The sequence below is a fragment of the Ranitomeya imitator genome, chromosome 1 (genome assembly GCF_032444005.1).
Source record: "Ranitomeya imitator isolate aRanImi1 chromosome 1, aRanImi1.pri, whole genome shotgun sequence".
NCBI lineage: Eukaryota > Metazoa > Chordata > Amphibia > Anura > Dendrobatidae > Ranitomeya > Ranitomeya imitator.
This window is the reverse complement of record NC_091282.1, coordinates 325,839,581-325,862,436: the sequence shown is the minus strand read 5'-3', so window position 1 is coordinate 325,862,436 and position 22,856 is coordinate 325,839,581. Positions and strand designations below refer to the sequence as shown.

The 22,856-nt window shown below is 42.4% G+C and overlaps 1 protein-coding gene across 5 annotated transcripts in view; it reads right to left on the bottom strand.

The window, feature by feature from the left end:
• LOC138670995 (retinol dehydrogenase 12-like) overlaps nt 1-22,856 on the bottom strand; it is a 323,796-nt gene that overhangs the window by 282,353 nt on the left and 18,587 nt on the right. For all 5 annotated transcript variants that reach the window (XR_011319408.1, XM_069758826.1, XM_069758835.1 and 2 more), the window contains exons 2-3: nt 21,340-21,469; nt 16,863-17,105 (exon numbers count right to left, since the gene is read on the bottom strand). Coding sequence is in view for 4 of the 5 variants with exons in the window: in XM_069758826.1 (XP_069614927.1) it covers nt 16,863-17,105; nt 21,340-21,469 (373 nt within the window). In the remaining variant the exon portion in view is untranslated. The remainder of the gene's footprint in view (nt 1-16,862; nt 17,106-21,339; nt 21,470-22,856) is intronic.

Genomic DNA, 22,856 nt, shown 5'->3' with positions numbered 1-22,856 from the left:
ATCCTGAAAGATGAGAAAAACAGGTTAGATTATACTCACCCAAGGGTGGTCCCGGTGCGGTCTGGTCCGATGGGCGTCGTGGTCCGGCGCCTCCCATCTTCATGCGATGATGTCCTCCTCTTTTCTTCCTGCCGCGGCTCCTGCGCAGGCGTACTTTGCACTGCAGTGCGCAGGCGCCGGGAAAGGTCAGAGAGGCACCGGGACCGCCCCTGGGTGAGTATAATCTAACTTGTTTTTCTTCTCTTTCAGGTTACATCGGGGGCTTATCTACAGCATTACAGAATGCTGTAGATAAGTCCCTGATGCCGGTGGCCACAGCTTATAGGCCAATTTTGGCGTGACAGATTCCCTTTAAATGGAATCTGTCAGTAGGAGCAAGCCTCCTAAGCCATCTATATGGACAAGTAGGTCATAAGAAGCTGACCAAAATGATACATTGATATCTGCAATCCAATGTCTTATTCCAGAGAAATCAAAGTTTTTTTTATAAGTAAATAACCTCTTCCAGGCTACGGGGAAGATGTTGCCTGGAAGATAACCTCGCCTTCCTGCAAACACATATTCTGCTTCTCTTGGAGATGTGCTGTATTGTAACAATACAGGCCCTGTCTGCCTGTGAGCTGAAATCTGGAGCTGAGAGGAATCTGCAGGTGTCTCAGTTAGGCTTCTTTCACACTAGCGTCGGAATCTCCCCGTCGCAATGCGTCGGGGAGAGATTCCGACGCTAGCGTTTAACGCTTTGCACAATGGGTGCAGCGGATGCATTTTTCCGGCGCATCCGCTGCCCCATTGTAAGGTGCGGGGAGGTGGGGGCGGTCCGTCGGGAGAAAAAAACGTTACATGTAGGGTTTTTTTTCCCCGACGGTCCGCCAAAGCACGACGCATCCGTCGCAAGACGGATGCGAAGTGTGCAAATCCGTCGCAAATGCGTCGCCAATAGAAGTCTATGGGGAAAAAACGCATCCTGCAAGCACTTTTGCAGGATGCGTTTTTTCTGCAAAACGACGCATTGTGACGGATTTACAAAAAACACTAGTGTGAAAGTAGTCTTATACTCACACACAGCTCTGCAGTGAGTTCTGGAGAACAGAGAGTGGCTATTACACATCACACTGGTAACCATTACACATCACACTGGTAACCATTACACATCACACTGGTAACCATTACACATCACACTGGTAATACTAGAACCCATTACACATCACACTGGTAACCATTACACATCACACTGGTAATACTAGAAGCCATTACACATCACACTGGTAACCATTACACATCACGCTGGTAATACTAGAAGCCATTACACATCACACTGGTAACCACTACACATCACACTGGTAATACTAGAAGCCATTACACATCACACTGGTAACCATTACACATCACACTGGTAACCATTACACATCACACTGGTAATACTAGAAGCCATTACACATCACACTGGTAATACTAGAAGCCATTACACATCACACTGGTAACCATTACACATCACACTGGTAATACTAGAAGCCGTTACACATCACACGGGTAACCACTACACATCACGCTGGTAATACTAGAAGCCATTACACATCACACTGGTAACCATTACACGTCACACTGGTAATACTAGAAGCCATTACACATCACACTGGTAATACTAGAAGCCATTACACATCACACTGGTAATACTAGAAGCCATTACACATCACACTGGTAATACTAGAAGCCATTACACATCACACTGGTAATACTAGAAGCCATTACACGTCACACTGGTAATACTAGAAGCCATTACACATCACACTGGTAACCATTACACATCACACTGGTAATACTAGAAGCCATTACACATCACACTGGTAATACTAGAAGCCATTACACATCACACTGGTAACCACTACACATCACGCTGGTAATACTAGAAGCCATTACACATCACACTGGTAATACTAGAAGCCATTACACGTCACACTGGTAATACTAGAAGCCATTACACATCACACTGGTAATACTAGAAGCCATTACACATCACACTGGTAATACTAGAAGCCATTACACATCACACTGGTAATACTAGAAGCCATTACACATCACACTGGTAATACTAGAAGCCATTACACGTCACACTGGTAATCACTACACATCACGCTGGTAATATAAATAAATAAATAAATCTTTATTTTTATATAGCGCTAACATATTCCGCAGCGCTTTACAGTTTGCACACATTATCATCGCTGTCCCCAATGGGGCTCACAATCTAAATTCCCTATCAGTATGTCTTTGGAATACTAGAAGTCATTACACATCACACTGGTAATACTAGAAGCCATTACACATCACACTGGTAATCACTACACATCACGCTGGTAATACTAGAAGCCATTACACGTCACACTGGTAACCACTACACATCACGCTGGTAATACTAGAAGCCATTACACGTCACACTGGTAACCACTACACATCACACTGGTAATACTAGAAGCCATTACACATCACACTGGTAATCACTACACATCACGCTGGTAATACTAGAAGCCATTACACGTCACACTGGTAACCACTACACATCACGCTGGTAATACTAGAAGCCATTACACGTCACACTGGTAACCATTACACATCACACTGGTAATACTAGAAGCCATTACACATCACACTGGTAACCACTACACATCACACTGGTAATACTAGAAGCCATTACACATCACACTGGTAACCATTACACATCACACTGGTAACCATTACACATCACACTGGTAACCATTACACATCACACTGGTAATACTAGAACCCATTACACATCACACTGGTAACCATTACACATCACACTGGTAATACTAGAAGCCATTACACATCACACTGGTAACCATTACACATCACGCTGGTAATACTAGAAGCCATTACACATCACACTGGTAACCACTACACATCACACTGGTAATACTAGAAGCCATTACACATCACACTGGTAATACTAGAAGCCATTACACGTCACACTGGTAACCACTACACATCACGCTGGTAATACTAGAAGCCATTACACGTCACACTGGTAACCATTACACATCACACTGGTAATACTAGAAGCCATTACACATCACACTGGTAACCACTACACATCACACTGGTAATACTAGAAGCCATTACACATCACACTGGTAACCATTACACATCACACTGGTAACCATTACACATCACACTGGTAACCATTACACATCACACTGGTAATACTAGAAGCCATTACACATCACACTGGTAATACTAGAAGCCATTACACATCACACTGGTAACCATTACACATCACACTGGTAATACTAGAAGCCGTTACACATCACACGGGTAACCACTACACATCACGCTGGTAATACTAGAAGCCATTACACATCACACTGGTAATACTAGAAGCCATTACACATCACACTGGTAATACTAGAAGCCATTACACATCACACTGGTAATACTAGAAGCCATTACACGTCACACTGGTAATACTAGAAGCCATTACACATCACACTGGTAACCATTACACATCACACTGGTAATACTAGAAGCCATTACACGTCACACTGGTAATACTAGAAGCCATTACACATCACACTGGTAATACTAGAAGCCATTACACATCACACTGGTAATACTAGAAGCCATTACACATCACACTGGTAATACTAGAAGCCATTACACGTCACACTGGTAATACTAGAAGCCATTACACATCACACTGGTAATACTAGAAGCCATTACACGTCACACTGGTAATCACTACACATCACGCTGGTAATATAAATAAATAAATAAATCTTTATTTTTATATAGCGCTAACATATTCCGCAGCGCTTTACAGTTTGCACACATTATCATCGCTGTCCCCAATGGGGCTCACAATCTAAATTCCCTATCAGTATGTCTTTGGAATACTAGAAGTCATTACACATCACACTGGTAATACTAGAAGCCATTACACATCACACTGGTAATCACTACACATCACGCTGGTAATACTAGAAGCCATTACACGTCACACTGGTAACCACTACACATCACGCTGGTAATACTAGAAGCCATTACACGTCACACTGGTAACCACTACACATCACACTGGTAATACTAGAAGCCATTACACATCACACTGGTAATCACTACACATCACGCTGGTAATACTAGAAGCCATTACACGTCACACTGGTAACCACTACACATCACGCTGGTAATACTAGAAGCCATTACACGTCACACTGGTAACCACTACACATCACACTGGTAATACTAGAAGCCATTACACATCACACTGGTAATACTAGAAGCCATTACACGTCACACTGGTAATACTAGAAGCCATTACACATCACACTGGTAATCATTACACATCACACTGGTAATACTAGAAGCCATTACACATCACACTGGTAATACTAGAAGCCATTACACGTCACACTGGTAATACTAGAAGCCATTACACATCACACTGGTAATCACTACACATCACGCTGGTAATACTAGAAGCCATTACACGTCACACTGGTAACCACTACACATCACACTGGTAATACTAGAAGCCATTACACGTCACACTGGTAACCACTACACATCACGCTGGTAATACTAGAAGCCATTACACGTCACACTGGTAATACTAGAAGCCATTACACATCACACTGGTAATACTAGAAGCCATTACACATCACACTGGTAATACTAGAAGCCATTACACATCACACTGGTAATACTAGAAGCCATTACACATCACACTGGTAATCATTACACATCACACTGGTAATACTAGAAGCCATTACACATCACACTGGTAATACTAGAAGCCATTACACGTCACACTGGTAATACTAGAAGCCATTACACATCACACTGGTAATACTAGAAGCCATTACACATCACACTGGTAATACTAGAAGCCATTACACATCACACTGGTAATACTAGAAGCCATTACACGTCACACTGGTAATACTAGAAGCCATTACACATCACACTGGTAATACTAGAAGCCATTACACATCACACTGGTAATACTAGAAGCCATTACACATCACACTGGTAATACTAGAAGCCATTACACATCACACTGGTAATACTAGAAGCCATTACACATCACACTGGTAATACTAGAAGCCATTACACGTCACACTGGTAATACTAGAAGCCATTACACATCACACTGGTAATACTAGAAGCCATTACACATCACACTGGTAATACTAGAAGCCATTACACATCACACTGGTAATACTAGAAGCCATTACACGTCACACTGGTAATACTAGAAGCCATTACACATCACACTGGTAATACTAGAAGCCATTACACGTCACACTGGTAATACTAGAAGCCATTACACATCACACTGGTAATACTAGAAGCCATTACACGTCACACTGGTAATACTAGAAGCCACTACACATCACGCTGGTAATACTAGAAGCCAATACACGTCACACTGGTAATACTAGAAGCCATTACACATCACACTGGTAATCATTACACATCACACTGGTAATACTAGAAGCCATTACACATCACACTGGTAATACTAGAAGCCATTACACGTCACACTGGTAATACTAGAAGCCATTACACATCACACTGGTAATACTAGAAGCCATTACACATCACACTGGTAATACTAGAAGCCATTACACATCACACTGGTAATACTAGAAGCCATTACACATCACACTGGTAATACTAGAAGCCATTACACATCACACTGGTAATACTGGTAATCATTACACATCACACTGGTAATACTAGAAGCCATTACACATCACACTGGTAACCACTACACATCACACTGGTAATACTAGAAGCCATTACACATCACACTGGTAATACTAGAAGCCATTACACGTCACACTGGTAATACTAGAAGCCATTACACGTCACACTGGTAATACTAGAAGCCATTACACGTCACACTGGTAATACTAGAAGCCATTACACATCACACTGGTAATACTAGAAGCCATTACACATCACACTGGTAATACTAGAAGCCATTACACATCACACTGGTAATACTAGAAGCCATTACACGTCACACTGGTAATACTAGAAGCCATTACACATCACACTGGTAATACTAGAAGCCATTACACATCACACTGGTAATACTAGAAGCCATTACACATCACACTGGTAATACTAGAAGCCATTACACATCACACTGGTAATACTAGAAGCCATTACACGTCACACTGGTAATCATTACACATCACACTGGTAATACTAGAAGCCATTACACATCACACTGGTAATCACTACACATCACACTGGTAATACTAGAAGCCATTACACATCACACTGGTAATACTAGAAGCCATTACACATCACACTGGTAATACTAGAAGCCATTACACGTCACACTGGTAATACTAGAAGCCATTACACATCACACTGGTAATCACTACACATCACACTGGTAATACTAGAAGCCATTACACATCACACTGGTAACCATTACACATCACACTGGTAATACTAGAAGCCATTACACATCACACTGGTAATACTAGAAGCCATTACACATCACACTGGTAATACTAGAAGCCATTACACATCACACTGGTAATACTAGAAGCCATTACACATCACACTGGTAACCATTACACATCACACTGGTAATACTAGAAGCCATTACACATCACACTGGTAATACTAGAAGCCATTACACATCACACTGGTAATACTAGAAGCCATTACACATCACACTGGTAACCATTACACATCACACTGGTAATACTAGAAGCCATTACACATCACACTGGTAATCACTACACATCACGCTGGTAATACTAGAAGCCATTACACGTCACACTGGTAACCACTACACATCACACTGGTAATACTAGAAGCCATTACACATCACACTGGTAATACTAGAAGCCATTACACATCACACTGGTAACCATTACACGTCACACTGGTAATACTAGAAGCCATTACACATCACACTGGTAATCACTACACATCACGCTGGTAATACTAGAAGCCATTACACGTCACACTGGTAACCACTACACATCACACTGGTAATACTAGAAGCCATTACACATCACACTGGTAATACTAGAAGCCATTACACATCACACTGGTAATACTAGAAGCCATTACACGTCACACTGGTAATACTAGAAGCCATTACACATCACACTGGTAATCATTACACATCACACTGGTAATACTAGAAGCCATTACACATCACACTGGTAATACTAGAAGCCATTACACGTCACACTGGTAATCACTACACATCACGCTGGTAATATAAATAAATAAATAAATCTTTATTTTTATATAGCGCTAACATATTCCGCAGCGCTTTACAGTTTGCACACATTATCATCGCTGTCCCCAATGGGGCTCACAATCTAAATTCCCTATCAGTATGTCTTTGGAATACTAGAAGTCATTACACATCACACTGGTAATACTAGAAGCCATTACACATCACACTGGTAATCACTACACATCACGCTGGTAATACTAGAAGCCATTACACGTCACACTGGTAACCACTACACATCACGCTGGTAATACTAGAAGCCATTACACGTCACACTGGTAACCACTACACATCACACTGGTAATACTAGAAGCCATTACACATCACACTGGTAATCACTACACATCACGCTGGTAATACTAGAAGCCATTACACGTCACACTGGTAACCACTACACATCACGCTGGTAATACTAGAAGCCATTACACGTCACACTGGTAACCACTACACATCACACTGGTAATACTAGAAGCCATTACACATCACACTGGTAATACTAGAAGCCATTACACGTCACACTGGTAATACTAGAAGCCATTACACATCACACTGGTAATCATTACACATCACACTGGTAATACTAGAAGCCATTACACATCACACTGGTAATACTAGAAGCCATTACACGTCACACTGGTAATACTAGAAGCCATTACACATCACACTGGTAATCACTACACATCACGCTGGTAATACTAGAAGCCATTACACGTCACACTGGTAACCACTACACATCACACTGGTAATACTAGAAGCCATTACACGTCACACTGGTAACCACTACACATCACGCTGGTAATACTAGAAGCCATTACACGTCACACTGGTAACCACTACACATCACACTGGTAATACTAGAAGCCATTACACATCACACTGGTAATACTAGAAGCCATTACACATCACACTGGTAACCACTACACATCACACTGGTAATACTAGAAGCCATTACACGTCACACTGGTAACCACTACACATCACGCTGGTAATACTAGAAGCCATTACACGTCACACTGGTAACCACTACACATCACGCTGGTAATACTAGAAGCCATTACACGTCACACTGGTAACCACTACACATCACACTGGTAATACTAGAAGCCATTACACATCACACTGGTAATCACTACACATCACGCTGGTAATACTAGAAGCCATTACACGTCACACTGGTAACCACTACACATCACGCTGGTAATACTAGAAGCCATTACACGTCACACTGGTAACCACTACACATCACACTGGTAATACTAGAAGCCATTACACATCACACTGGTAATACTAGAAGCCATTACACGTCACACTGGTAATACTAGAAGCCATTACACATCACACTGGTAATCATTACACATCACACTGGTAATACTAGAAGCCATTACACATCACACTGGTAATACTAGAAGCCATTACACGTCACACTGGTAATACTAGAAGCCATTACACATCACACTGGTAATCACTACACATCACGCTGGTAATACTAGAAGCCATTACACGTCACACTGGTAACCACTACACATCACACTGGTAATACTAGAAGCCATTACACGTCACACTGGTAACCACTACACATCACGCTGGTAATACTAGAAGCCATTACACGTCACACTGGTAACCACTACACATCACGCTGGTAATACTAGAAGCCATTACACGTCACACTGGTAATACTAGAAGCCATTACACATCACGCTGGTAATACTAGAAGCCATTACACATCACGCTGGTAATACTAGAAGCCATTACACGTCACACTGGTAACCACTACACATCACGCTGGTAATACTAGAAGCCATTACACATCACACTGGTAATCACTACACATCACGCTGGTAATACTAGAAGCCATTACACATCACACTGGTAATACTAGAAGCCATTACACATCACACTGGTAATACTAGAAGCCATTACACATCACACTGGTAATACTAGAAGCCATTACACATCACACTGGTAATACTAGAAGCCATTACACATCACACTGGTAATCATTACACATCACACTGGTAATACTAGAAGCCATTACACATCACACTGGTAATACTAGAAGCCATTACACGTCACACTGGTAATACTAGAAGCCATTACACGTCACACTGGTAATACTAGAAGCCATTACACATCACACTGGTAATACTAGAAGCCATTACACATCACACTGGTAATCATTACACATCACACTGGTAATACTAGAAGCCATTACACATCACACTGGTAATACTAGAAGCCATTACACATCACACTGGTAATACTAGAAGCCATTACACGTCACACTGGTAATACTAGAAGCCATTACACATCACACTGGTAATCATTACACATCACACTGGTAATACTAGAAGCCATTACACATCACACTGGTAATACTAGAAGCCATTACACATCACACTGGTAATACTAGAAGCCATTACACGTCACACTGGTAATACTAGAAGCCATTACACATCACACTGGTAATCATTACACATCACACTGGTAATACTAGAAGCCATTACACATCACACTGGTAATCATTACACATCACACTGGTAATACTAGAAGCCATTACACGTCACACTGGTAATACTAGAAGCCATTACACATCACACTGGTAATACTAGAAGCCATTACACGTCACACTGGTAATACTAGAAGCCATTACACATCACACTGGTAATCATTACACATCACACTGGTAATACTAGAAGCCATTACACATCACACTGGTAATCATTACACATCACACTGGTAATACTAGAAGCCATTACACGTCACACTGGTAATACTAGAAGCCATTACACATCACACTGGTAATCATTACACATCACACTGGTAATACTAGAAGCCATTACACATCACACTGGTAATACTAGAAGCCATTACACGTCACACTGGTAATACTAGAAGCCATTACACATCACACTGGTAATACTAGAAGCCATTACACATCACACTGGTAATACTAGAAGCCATTACACATCACACTGGTAATACTAGAAGCCATTACACATCACACTGGTAATACTAGAAGCCATTACACATCACACTGGTAATACTAGAAGCCATTACACGTCACACTGGTAATACTAGAAGCCATTACACATCACACTGGTAATACTAGAAGCCATTACACGTCACACTGGTAATACTAGAAGCCATTACACATCACACTGGTAATACTAGAAGCCATTACACGTCACACTGGTAATACTAGAAGCCATTACACATCACGCTGGTAATACTAGAAGCCATTACACATCACGCTGGTAATACTAGAAGCCATTACACATCACGCTGGTAATACTAGAAGCCATTACACGTCACACTGGTAATACTAGAAGCCATTACACATCACACTGGTAATCATTACACATCACACTGGTAATACTAGAAGCCATTACACGTCACACTGGTAATACTAGAAGCCATTACACGTCACACTGGTAATACTAGAAGCCATTACACATCACACTGGTAATCATTACACATCACACTGGTAATACTAGAAGCCATTACACATCACACTGGTAATACTAGAAGCCATTACACGTCACACTGGTAATACTAGAAGCCATTACACGTCACACTGGTAATACTAGAAGCCATTACACATCACACTGGTAATACTAGAAGCCATTACACATCACACTGGTAATACTAGAAGCCATTACACATCACACTGGTAATACTAGAAGCCATTACACATCACACTGGTAATCATTACACATCACACTGGTAATACTAGAAGCCATTACACATCACACTGGTAATACTAGAAGCCATTACACATCACACTGGTAATACTAGAAGCCATTACACGTCACACTGGTAATACTAGAAGCCATTACACATCACACTGGTAATACTAGAAGCCATTACACGTCACACTGGTAATACTAGAAGCCATTACACATCACACTGGTAATCATTACACATCACACTGGTAATACTAGAAGCCATTACACATCACACTGGTAATCACTACACATCACACTGGTAATACTAGAAGCCATTACACATCACACTGGTAATACTAGAAGCCATTACACATCACACTGGTAATACTAGAAGCCATTACACATCACACTGGTAATCATTACACATCACACTGGTAATACTAGAAGCCATTACACATCACACTGGTAATACTAGAAGCCATTACACGTCACACTGGTAATACTAGAAGCCATTACACATCACACTGGTAATACTAGAAGCCATTACACGTCACACTGGTAATACTAGAAGCCATTACACATCACGCTGGTAATACTAGAAGCCATTACACATCACGCTGGTAATACTAGAAGCCATTACACATCACGCTGGTAATACTAGAAGCCATTACACGTCACACTGGTAATACTAGAAGCCATTACACATCACACTGGTAATCATTACACATCACACTGGTAATACTAGAAGCCATTACACATCACACTGGTAATACTAGAAGCCATTACACGTCACACTGGTAATACTAGAAGCCATTACACGTCACACTGGTAATACTAGAAGCCATTACACATCACACTGGTAATCATTACACATCACACTGGTAATACTAGAAGCCATTACACATCACACTGGTAATACTAGAAGCCATTACACGTCACACTGGTAATACTAGAAGCCATTACACGTCACACTGGTAATACTAGAAGCCATTACACATCACACTGGTAATACTAGAAGCCATTACACATCACACTGGTAATACTAGAAGCCATTACACATCACACTGGTAATACTAGAAGCCATTACACATCACACTGGTAATCATTACACATCACACTGGTAATACTAGAAGCCATTACACATCACACTGGTAATACTAGAAGCCATTACACATCACACTGGTAATACTAGAAGCCATTACACGTCACACTGGTAATACTAGAAGCCATTACACATCACACTGGTAATACTAGAAGCCATTACACGTCACACTGGTAATACTAGAAGCCATTACACATCACACTGGTAATCATTACACATCACACTGGTAATACTAGAAGCCATTACACATCACACTGGTAATCACTACACATCACACTGGTAATACTAGAAGCCATTACACATCACACTGGTAATACTAGAAGCCATTACACATCACACTGGTAATACTAGAAGCCATTACACGTCACACTGGTAATACTAGAAGCCATTACACATCACACTGGTAATCATTACACATCACACTGGTAATACTAGAAGCCATTACACATCACACTGGTAATACTAGAAGCCATTACACATCACACTGGTAATACTAGAAGCCATTACACATCACACTGGTAATACTAGAAGCCATTACACATCACACTGGTAATACTAGAAGCCATTACACATCACACTGGTAATACTAGAAGCCATTACACGTCACACTGGTAATCACTACACATCACGCTGGTAATACTAGAAGCCATTACACATCACACTGGTAATACTAGAAGCCATTACACGTCACACTGGTAATACTAGAAGCCATTACACGTCACACTGGTAATACTAGAAGCCATTACACATCACACTGGTAATACTAGAAGCCATTACACGTCACACTGGTAATACTAGAAGCCATTACACATCACGCTGGTAATACTAGAAGCCATTACACGTCACACTGGTAATACTAGAAGCCATTACACATCACGCTGGTAATACTAGAAGCCATTACACGTCACACTGGTAACCATTACACATCACACTGGTAATACTAGAAGCCATTACACATCACACTGGTAATACTAGAAGCCATTACACATCACACTGGTAATACTAGAAGCCATTACACGTCACACTGGTAACCACTACACATCACACTGGTAATACTAGAAGCCATTACACATCACACTGGTAATACTAGAAGCCATTACACATCACACTGGTAATACTAGAAGCCATTACACATCACACTGGTAATACTAGAAGCCATTACACGTCACACTGGTAATCACTACACATCACGCTGGTAATACTAGAAGCCATTACACATCACACTGGTAATACTAGAAGCCATTACACGTCACACTGGTAATACTAGAAGCCATTACACGTCACACTGGTAATACTAGAAGCCATTACACATCACACTGGTAATACTAGAAGCCATTACACGTCACACTGGTAATACTAGAAGCCATTACACGTCACACTGGTAATCATTACACGTCACACTGGTAATACTAGAAGCCATTACACATCACACTGGTAATACTAGAAGCCATTACACATCACACTGGTAATACTAGAAGCCATTACACATCACACTGGTAATACTAGAAGCCATTACACATCACACTGGTAATACTAGAAGCCATTACACATCACACTGGTAATACTAGAAGCCATTACACGTCACACTGGTAATCACTACACATCACGCTGGTAATACTAGAAGCCATTACACATCACACTGGTAATACTAGAAGCCATTACACGTCACACTGGTAATACTAGAAGCCATTACACGTCACACTGGTAATACTAGAAGCCATTACACATCACACTGGTAATACTAGAAGCCATTACACGTCACACTGGTAATACTAGAAGCCATTACACATCACGCTGGTAATACTAGAAGCCATTACACGTCACACTGGTAATACTAGAAGCCATTACACATCACGCTGGTAATACTAGAAGCCATTACACGTCACACTGGTAACCATTACACATCACACTGGTAATACTAGAAGCCATTACACATCACACTGGTAATACTAGAAGCCATTACACATCACACTGGTAATACTAGAAGCCATTACACGTCACACTGGTAATCACTACACATCACACTGGTAATACTAGAAGCCATTACACATCACACTGGTAATACTAGAAGCCATTACACGTCACACTGGTAATACTAGAAGCCATTACACGTCACACTGGTAACTCCCCTTCATGTAAAATAAGCTCTGGAGGCAGAGTTATATTCTAGGCACCATCCTCCCCAGAGAATGGAAGAGGTCACTTATATAAAATGATAGAAGATGATTTCTCAACAACACCACACCTGATATGAGACACACAGGTAGGACTGTTTTCAGCAGTATATAGACTGTATGCACATATTAATGGGTTAGGAACGTCAAATGTGGTGACAGATTCCCTTTATTTCTCCCCATTTGTAAAACTACCTCTTAGGCCTCATTCACACATCAGTATTTCATCAGTATTTGTATGAATGTCTCCAAAACACACAACAGGTGTCATTCTTTCAATTATAGTTTTTCTCTGTACGTTGTTCTCCTTTCTTTTGCCATACATCCACTGATGAAAAATACTGCCGTGTAAATAAGCCCTTATCATCGGGAAAAAATAGCACTGTTTATATTTTCTTAAGTCAAGATAAGACTAATAACGACATAATGAATGAAAATCTTTTAAACTCTTGGAAAAGACATGTGAGCCTTGAAACCCCTAAGCATTGGCAACTCTTAGGTTCTCCCAGGTTAGATGTCTCTTAACCCGTTAAAAACCGCTGATACGCCTTGCACAGGCGTGTACTACGGAGGACAGAGAATGAACTTCAATCCAATATTGCGGCCAGCGGGTACGGAAAGGGTGAATCAAACACCCAAAAACTCCGCCCATATGACCGAAAACCGGTCCCGCCAAATTCAGGTGACAGGTTCCCTTTAAATACCACTGTCAATTGCGACAGCAGTATTTACTTTGTTACCAGGGGGTCACAAGACCCCCTAGTAACCATCGGACCCCCACGATGATAATTGCGGGTCCCGATGGTTACCATGGTACCCTGAGGTCATGTGATCACCCTAGAGCAGATGTGTCAAACTGCATTCCTCGAGGGCTGCAAACAGGTCATGTTTTCAGGATTTCCTTGTATTGCACAAGGTGCTGGAATCATTCTGTGCAGGTGATTAAATTATCACCTACAAGGAAATCCTGAAAACATGACCTGTTTGCGGCCCTCGAGGAATGCAGTTTGACACCTCTGCCCTAGAGTACGCTGGTCTGTGAGATCCAGTTATTTTGGTTCTCACAGGCTGGCTGACTATTTGTTATTAACATGTGCTCTACACTAGTATTTTTATTCCCTAATAGGTGATTAACTTTCTATCATTTGTAAAAATTTTATATATATAAAAAAAAAATGGGACAAAGCAAAGGATAAATACATGCTTTTCAAATAAAAAAAATAAACAAGCAAGAAAAAAAACCTTGCGTTAAAACCAATGTATGGGTTGCAATGAGTACTGCATGTGATTGTTTTGCTGTTACCTATAGTTCTGCTGCTTCCCTTACATCACTGAAAACACCAAGAATCCCGTGAACACGATGGATGATGTGTCCTTAGGCTGTGTGCACACGATGCGGATTTAGTGCGGATCCGCAGCAGATTTTTCCGTGCAGAAACGCTGCAGAACTGCACTGTGAGTTACCATACAATGTAAATCAATGTTAAAAAAAAGCTGTGCAGATGGTGCGGAAAAATCCACGTGGAAACGCTGCGGATGTAAAGTGCATGTCACTTCTTTTGTGCGGATCTGCAGCGTTTCTGCACCCTTCCATAATAGAAATACGCAGTGGTAAAAACCGCAGAAAATCCGCATCAAATCCGCGTTAAAATCGCACAAAATCCACAGCTAATTCTGCACCCCATTCCGCAACGTGTGCACATCGCCTTATAGTCAGGGCAGAAGCAGCGCAGCACTGTAGGAGCCGGAGGTCACTGCAACCAATCCTCTAGCCCCATCTAGTGGCCATTTGTGTTATTGAAGCAGATTACTGTCATTTGTAACTGCAGCGCACCTCATTTAAATGCCAGTAATTAGTCAGATTCATACATGTAGGGAGGGCAGAGAAAACAGAAAACAATGGCTACTTTAATGGATAATGCAGCTGTGTGTCATTAGACCTGTAATGGTGCAAAAGGGGTGCGGGCACAGTCACCAGACCACCCTTTTATACGGTTTATCTATAAAGTCACTCTCACAATGAAACAATATATTCTAATGCCGACCAATTAGCCAACAGGCACCATGTGGTCACTGTTGGATCATGATGCCCCTTGGCCAAAAAGGTAACATTCGAGGACAAGGAGACGGTTAGGATCAGTGTCCCATACTATATCCCATGCCGTTTAGCAATGGTCATTTAGAGTCTCTTTTTGGGTAATGACGCTTTTTGCAAGGATCTACAAGAATGCCAACACTACTACGGTTCATCCATAACTACACACATAGCTGCTGTCACCACACTGAAGACTCGTGTGCGAGATATGGAGGCCAGTGTCATTTCTTCACACACTTACTGAGTGGTAAAAGGAGGGCCCTGAGCACATGACATCTGGAGATCTGCTCGACGTGCACATTTTCTGAGCAATCGTTTCCCTCTACCTTATGTCTGGATCCTAATCCTCCTCTGGAGCAGAGTAGATGTGGAGGAAGCGGACCTCCTGAATGTGATGAGCGAGGGGGATGAATGACGCCCCTTCTGCACTGCCGGGCTCTGTCTATGGAAGCCCATAGCTCAGCATGGCAGTACAGAGCTGGGATGGGAATATCATGTAGATTCACCATGTCCCCATTCCTGATCCTCGGTCACTTACCGTCGTTGTTGATAAGAATGTCTAGGCGGCTCTCATTCTTCAGAAACTCCTTACAGAAGTTGCGGATGCTTTGCAGGTCCGCCAGGTTTAGATTCCAGAAGCGGACATTCATGCTGGCACTTTCTCTTTTGATGTGTCGGAGAGCAGCTTCCCCTTTCTGGTCATCATGACTTGTGATATGGACACGTGCGCCACGTCTTGCCAGAGCGATGGCGGTCTCTTTCCCGATTCCTGATGCCCCACCTAACGTTTAACGAGACAATGAGTCCAATGAGAACCTCGGGGCATGGCTATCTGTATAAAAATGTAGGAACAGCCAGCATGTTTTTGCTATGTAATCTGAAATTTCATAGCAGCAAGATGTAGGGCAAGCGAGCCTGATTCCAGTGATGCGTCACTTACTAAGCTGTAGGTTCCTGCTTCAATAAAATCAATGTTTTATTAGCAGGAGATTATCACTGCAGAAATACATCTCTTGTGCCTCCTAATAACCCCACCCTCACCACTGATTGGCAGCTTTCTGCCTATGCACAGTGTACACAAACTGCCAAGCGATGGTGTGGGCGGTGTTAAAGCCTGTATTTATAAACCAGGCATGAACTCTGGATTTACAATTTTGATGTCTTCAGAGATAAAATCTCACAGTACTACCTGAGGGACAATACTTAAGAGGTTGGCGAACATAACTTGCTTTGGAGATTTGCATTCTGAAGAACTGTAGACGCTAATCAGATGGAGAGGAATCCGACTTCACCACTGTCACACAACAAGCTTGTCTCCAATAATGATCATCAGAATTGTCAAAGTAGATCTGGAGGAGAACGCCGGCTGTGCTAACAATCAGTGCAAGATGTCACCAATTTTGTAAGGAAATCTATTTACATAGTAACATAGTTAGTAAGGCCGAAAAAAGACATTTGTCCATCCAGTTCAGCCTATATTCCATCATAATAAATCCCCAGATCTACGTCCTTCTACCTTCTATTTCTAAAGGTTCTAGTGACATGAAATTCTGGCAAGCTGTCGGTGACAACCCAGCCAATCCATAATTGTCAGTAGCTCTTCACTCAGACTATGAGTCCAGATTGGCCCATGTTACTTTCAGTGAATTCGGTCCATAGAATGATACACAGGATGAATAGAGATCTGCAGTTTTGACACTTTGGCCCTGCACAACTGCTGATCGGTTTCCAAGGAAACAAGTGAAAACTACATTGAAGAAACATCTTCCAGTCTCCTCTTGTTGTAGGAATGGCACAGAAATTCAGCATGTTGTTGATGAACCTGCGGCAAGCAGTGCCTGGTGTCCAGGAGACGGGGTAAAGTAGAGTGGCACAATTGTACCGGCCCGCCAACAGGCACAAAGAGCTGTGTTTCCTTTTGAAAATGGGGCTACTTACATCTCTGTCAGCGCCAATTCATTCACAGGCATCGATCGCAACGTTCCGCTGGACACAAGCCCCACTTGGAAAAAGTTTTGGTCATTTGGCATCGGTGGGGACTAGAGTGGCCAAATCCCAGCATGGCCTCCTACCCACACACACTCCAGGAGCATGTGCCAGGCAGTGAGAGGCTTTAATAAGAGATGACAACTGTATAGAGATTAGGCCACGCGGGTAATTAAGAGATCATTTACTAACATTCTCTGTCAGTGGATTAAAGGCAAACTAATATGTTGCCAATACTGATGATAATGAGTATCACAAAGTCGTGGCCAAAGTCTGACCAGGAGGCATCTGGAATTCAAAGCTATGTGAAACCCCCCTATACCCATCAGGGGATTTACTGCAGATATCACTTCACAATACTATTCTACATTTATAGCATTAAATCAGGATATTTACTGCCGAACTGGACGAAAAAACCCAGTAGAGGAAAAGGCTAAAGTGCCGCCTAAACAATTCAGATGGGCGACTAATGAAGACACTAGGATCAGATGGGTGCTGCGGTCTACATCCGATCCTGACTGGATCTCATTACACTGCTCTGTATCGGTCATGTCCCAAAAACATATTAACCTGCAGATATGGGGTCAATCTGCAGATTAATAGTGTTCGAAAGCTGAGCGGCTGCTGCACTGAAAGCCCCGCTACCGGGACTAGGAAACTAACGTTATTCCTCTGGCTAGCCTCTGGCTTTCAGTCACCAATCAGTATACAGTGAGCGGCGGCTGTAACCACGCCCCACACTATGACTGACAGCTCGCTCAGCAGTGCATCAATACAGATCCGGCTGTCAGTCAGTGCCACGTCGTGGTTACATCCTCTGCTCAATGTATACTGGCTGGTGACTGAAGACGCCCCGCCCCAATCGTATGACTGACAGTCGGTGGCTACCAGGAATAATAAAGTTAATTTCCTGCTGGTAGCGGGACTCTCAGTGCAGCAGCCGAACAGCTTTAAAACATTATTGATGTACAGATTGACCCCCAAGCCTACAGGTTAATAGTGTTTTTAAACAAAAGTTGTGGCACAAGATTGCATTCGTGAGGGCACAAGACTTGAAACCCCCCAAAAATCATTGGACTTAAGAGTCACAAAGTGATGTTCCATACACAAGAGATACATACAGTTGTGCTCAAAAGTTTACATAGGCTGGTTTCACACTAGCGTTCGGCAGGGCTGCGGATGGCAGCCTTCTACCTCAGTTAAGCCCCGCCCACTGACACACCTCTTCCTTCAGCTCCGCCTACGTCTGCATGCGTCCTGCATACTCTATCTTTAACATTGGGTACGCAGGCCATGCAGATGTATGCGGATGCCTCCACATGCGTCGTTTTGACGCTGCGCCAACCACAACAAAATGAAACATGTTGCGTTCGACGCAGTTCAGCGCAGCGTCAAAACGACGCATGAGGACGCATCCATAAACGTTACATTTGGAGAGAGGTCAACACGGCCTATGATGAAAGGAACACCATTCCTACTGTAAAGCACGGAGATGGAATGCTGATGTTTTGGGGATGTGTGAGCTACAAAGGCACAGGAAACTTTGTCAAAGTTAAAGGAAAGATGAATGCAGCACACTATCAGCAAATACTGGAGGCAAATTTGTAATCATCAGCCCGAAAGCTGCGCATGGGACGTACTTGGACGTTCCAACATGACAACGATCCAAAACACAAGGCCAAGTCGACCTGTCATTGGCTGCAACAGAACAAAGTGAAGGTTCTGGAGTGGCCATCTCAGTCTCCTGACCTCAATATCACTGAGCCACTCTGGGGAGATCTCAAGCGCACAGTTCATGCTAGACAGCCCAGGAATTTACAGGAACTGGAGGCTTTTTGCCAAAAAGAGTGGGCAGCTTTACCATCTGAGAAAGTAAAGAATCTCATCCACAACTACCACAAAAGACTTCAAGCTGTCATTGATGTTAGAGTGAGCAATACACGGTATTAAATGGTGTGTGTGTGAACTTTTGATCAGGGTCATTTGGATGTTTTGGGTTGTCATTATGATTTAAAAAGAGAAAACACAGTAGTTTGATAATAAATGGCTTCACCAAACCACTAACCATGAGTGGAGAAAAAGTTTTGCTGTTACCATTCATATTCTCTGAAAAAAGGCCAACAAAGCAAAAATTCTGCCGGGGTATGTAAATTTTTGAGCACAACTGTACACTTGAAACAAGTTAACAAAAAGATTAAACATATCCGAGAGATGCACTGTCATAAAAAATGTGCGCAGAAGGCCTCTTACATGTGTCTCTTCATGCTTTAGTTATCAGTAGGGATTCTTGGGCACAATCATTCACCATTGTCCAACTGCTGTGTTCCCAATAGATGACAATCCATTAACAAAGACACCCACTATGTGCCATTTGATGGAGTTAAAGGGAACTTGTAGCGTCAGTCCATGCTATTAATGTACACATGGGTGTAATCTGCAGGTTAATAGCATTAGGATTGTGCCCAGCTATGTATTCAAAGTGCGGTACTTTGGAGAAACTTACCTTTGTTCAGATGTCGCTGCACTAAGAACAGTGGCTGCAAACACTTGCAAACATCTTGGAGAGCCAACCACAAATCATCTGTGGATGTAGGCTTGTGCTAATCCTTCTGTCTTTTCATGTAATATCAGACGCACTCAATGATGTTGAGATCAGGGCTCTGTGGAGGCCATAGAATCACTTCCAGGACTTATGACTGACTATATATTTGGGGTTGTTGACCTGCTGCATCTTCTTCTCCAAGATGTTTGGAACAACCTCCCAATCGAATGCCTCCAAAAAATTAGAAAGGTTCTCCTAGAAGAACTGATGCGGTTTTAAAAGGAAAATGGCGGTCACGCCAAATATTTTTATGTTTTTGTTCATTGACTTCACGTTAATCCATAAAACAAACTATTCACACTGCTCCTTTTTGAAAGTATTCTTACTTTGTAGCAATTTTTCCACACTTTTGCACAGTACTGTATAATGTGGACAAAATTCACAATACTGGAAAATCATAACTGTTTTAGTAGTGTGATAGTCTCACCTGTTATGAGGACGGTTTTACCATCCAGTCGTTTGGGATCAAGACACAGGCGTCTGCTCCTGAAGCGTCTTCTGAGCAAAGTCAAGACTAATGCGGCCAGCACAGTGACAAACACGTACATGGCTTCTTCCTGCAAGATACAAGTAAGGAGGATGAATATTTCACATATCAGCACAAATGAATACTGTGCCAAACCTTTACTTATTGTTTGGAGTGCTTAGAACATCCTGGAGATTCATCTGAGGCTTTTTACAAGCTCTGTTGCTGCTTTTATGGAAGACAAGTCATATATTAAAAAACGCTGCAACCAAGAAATCCAAAAAAATAATGCAGATATTGGGAGCTATGATCACAATGGCCACACACATAAAGGGTACTAAACATCAGCAGTGCCAATCCCTCAGGGAGTTTTCCACCTTTGCTTTTTCTTCCTTAACCCCTTTCTGACATTGGGTGGAATAATACGCAGATGTCGGACTCACTCCCTTTGGTGTGGGTTCCGGCGGTAAGCCCACATCTTTTCCGGCACACGTCAGCTATTTTGAACAGCTATTTGCCATTAACAGCCACGGGAGGAATCACGATCCTCCAGCGGCTGTTAACCCGTTAAATGTCAAACTCTAACAGCGGCATTTAACACATGCTTCCGGCAAGCATGCTTGAAATCCGCCCATCGGTGACCCCCATTACGTGGGTTGGCATGACAACCAGTGGTCTGCTGCAGACCTCTATGGTGGTCACTGACAGATTGCTATGAGCGCCGCTCGGTGGTCCGCACTCATAGCAAGTGAGAAAAAGTGAGTTTTTCTCACGGTGCTAGCGGGGATCTCACCAAGATCAATGCAGTTGAGCCCGACTGGAAACGGAGCTTCAGTGACGTCAGCTTCATATAACCTCTATGACGTCACCCCCAGTCACTGACGCTACATTCCCAGCAGCTCATTCACCAGTGGTTTTCAGCCAGGGCGGTCGCATCTTGGCACCGTCCAGGTTGAAAACGGTTTATCCCCCAGACATGAATTACGGCATGGGACAGAATGACGAACAGGTATGGTATATTGTTGTTTTTTTATTTTACATTTATTACAGGAGATTGAGGGCTTCGCTGGAATTAGGCGTTTAAATAAAAATGGAAAAGTGTGTTTAGTGCGATTTCAAATGAAGGACTTTATTCTGGCTGTGTCTTTAATTACCATATAACTATAGGATTAGTAATGGATAGGTGTCTTATAGACACTTCTCCGTTACTAAGCCATGGGTTTGATGTCACTCGAAAGGTGACATCAACCCCTCAAATATGAACCCCACTTGCCACCGCTACAGGGCAAGTGGGAAGAGACGTGCAAAGTGCCAGAATTGGCGCATCTAATAGATGTGCCTTTTGTGGGCAGCTGCTGGCTGCTATTTTTAGGCTGGGGGGGCAATATCCATGGCCCCTTACCAGCCTGAGAATACCAGCCCCCAGCAGTCTACTTTAGCAAGCTTGGTTGTCAAACATGGGGGGAACCCCACGCGGT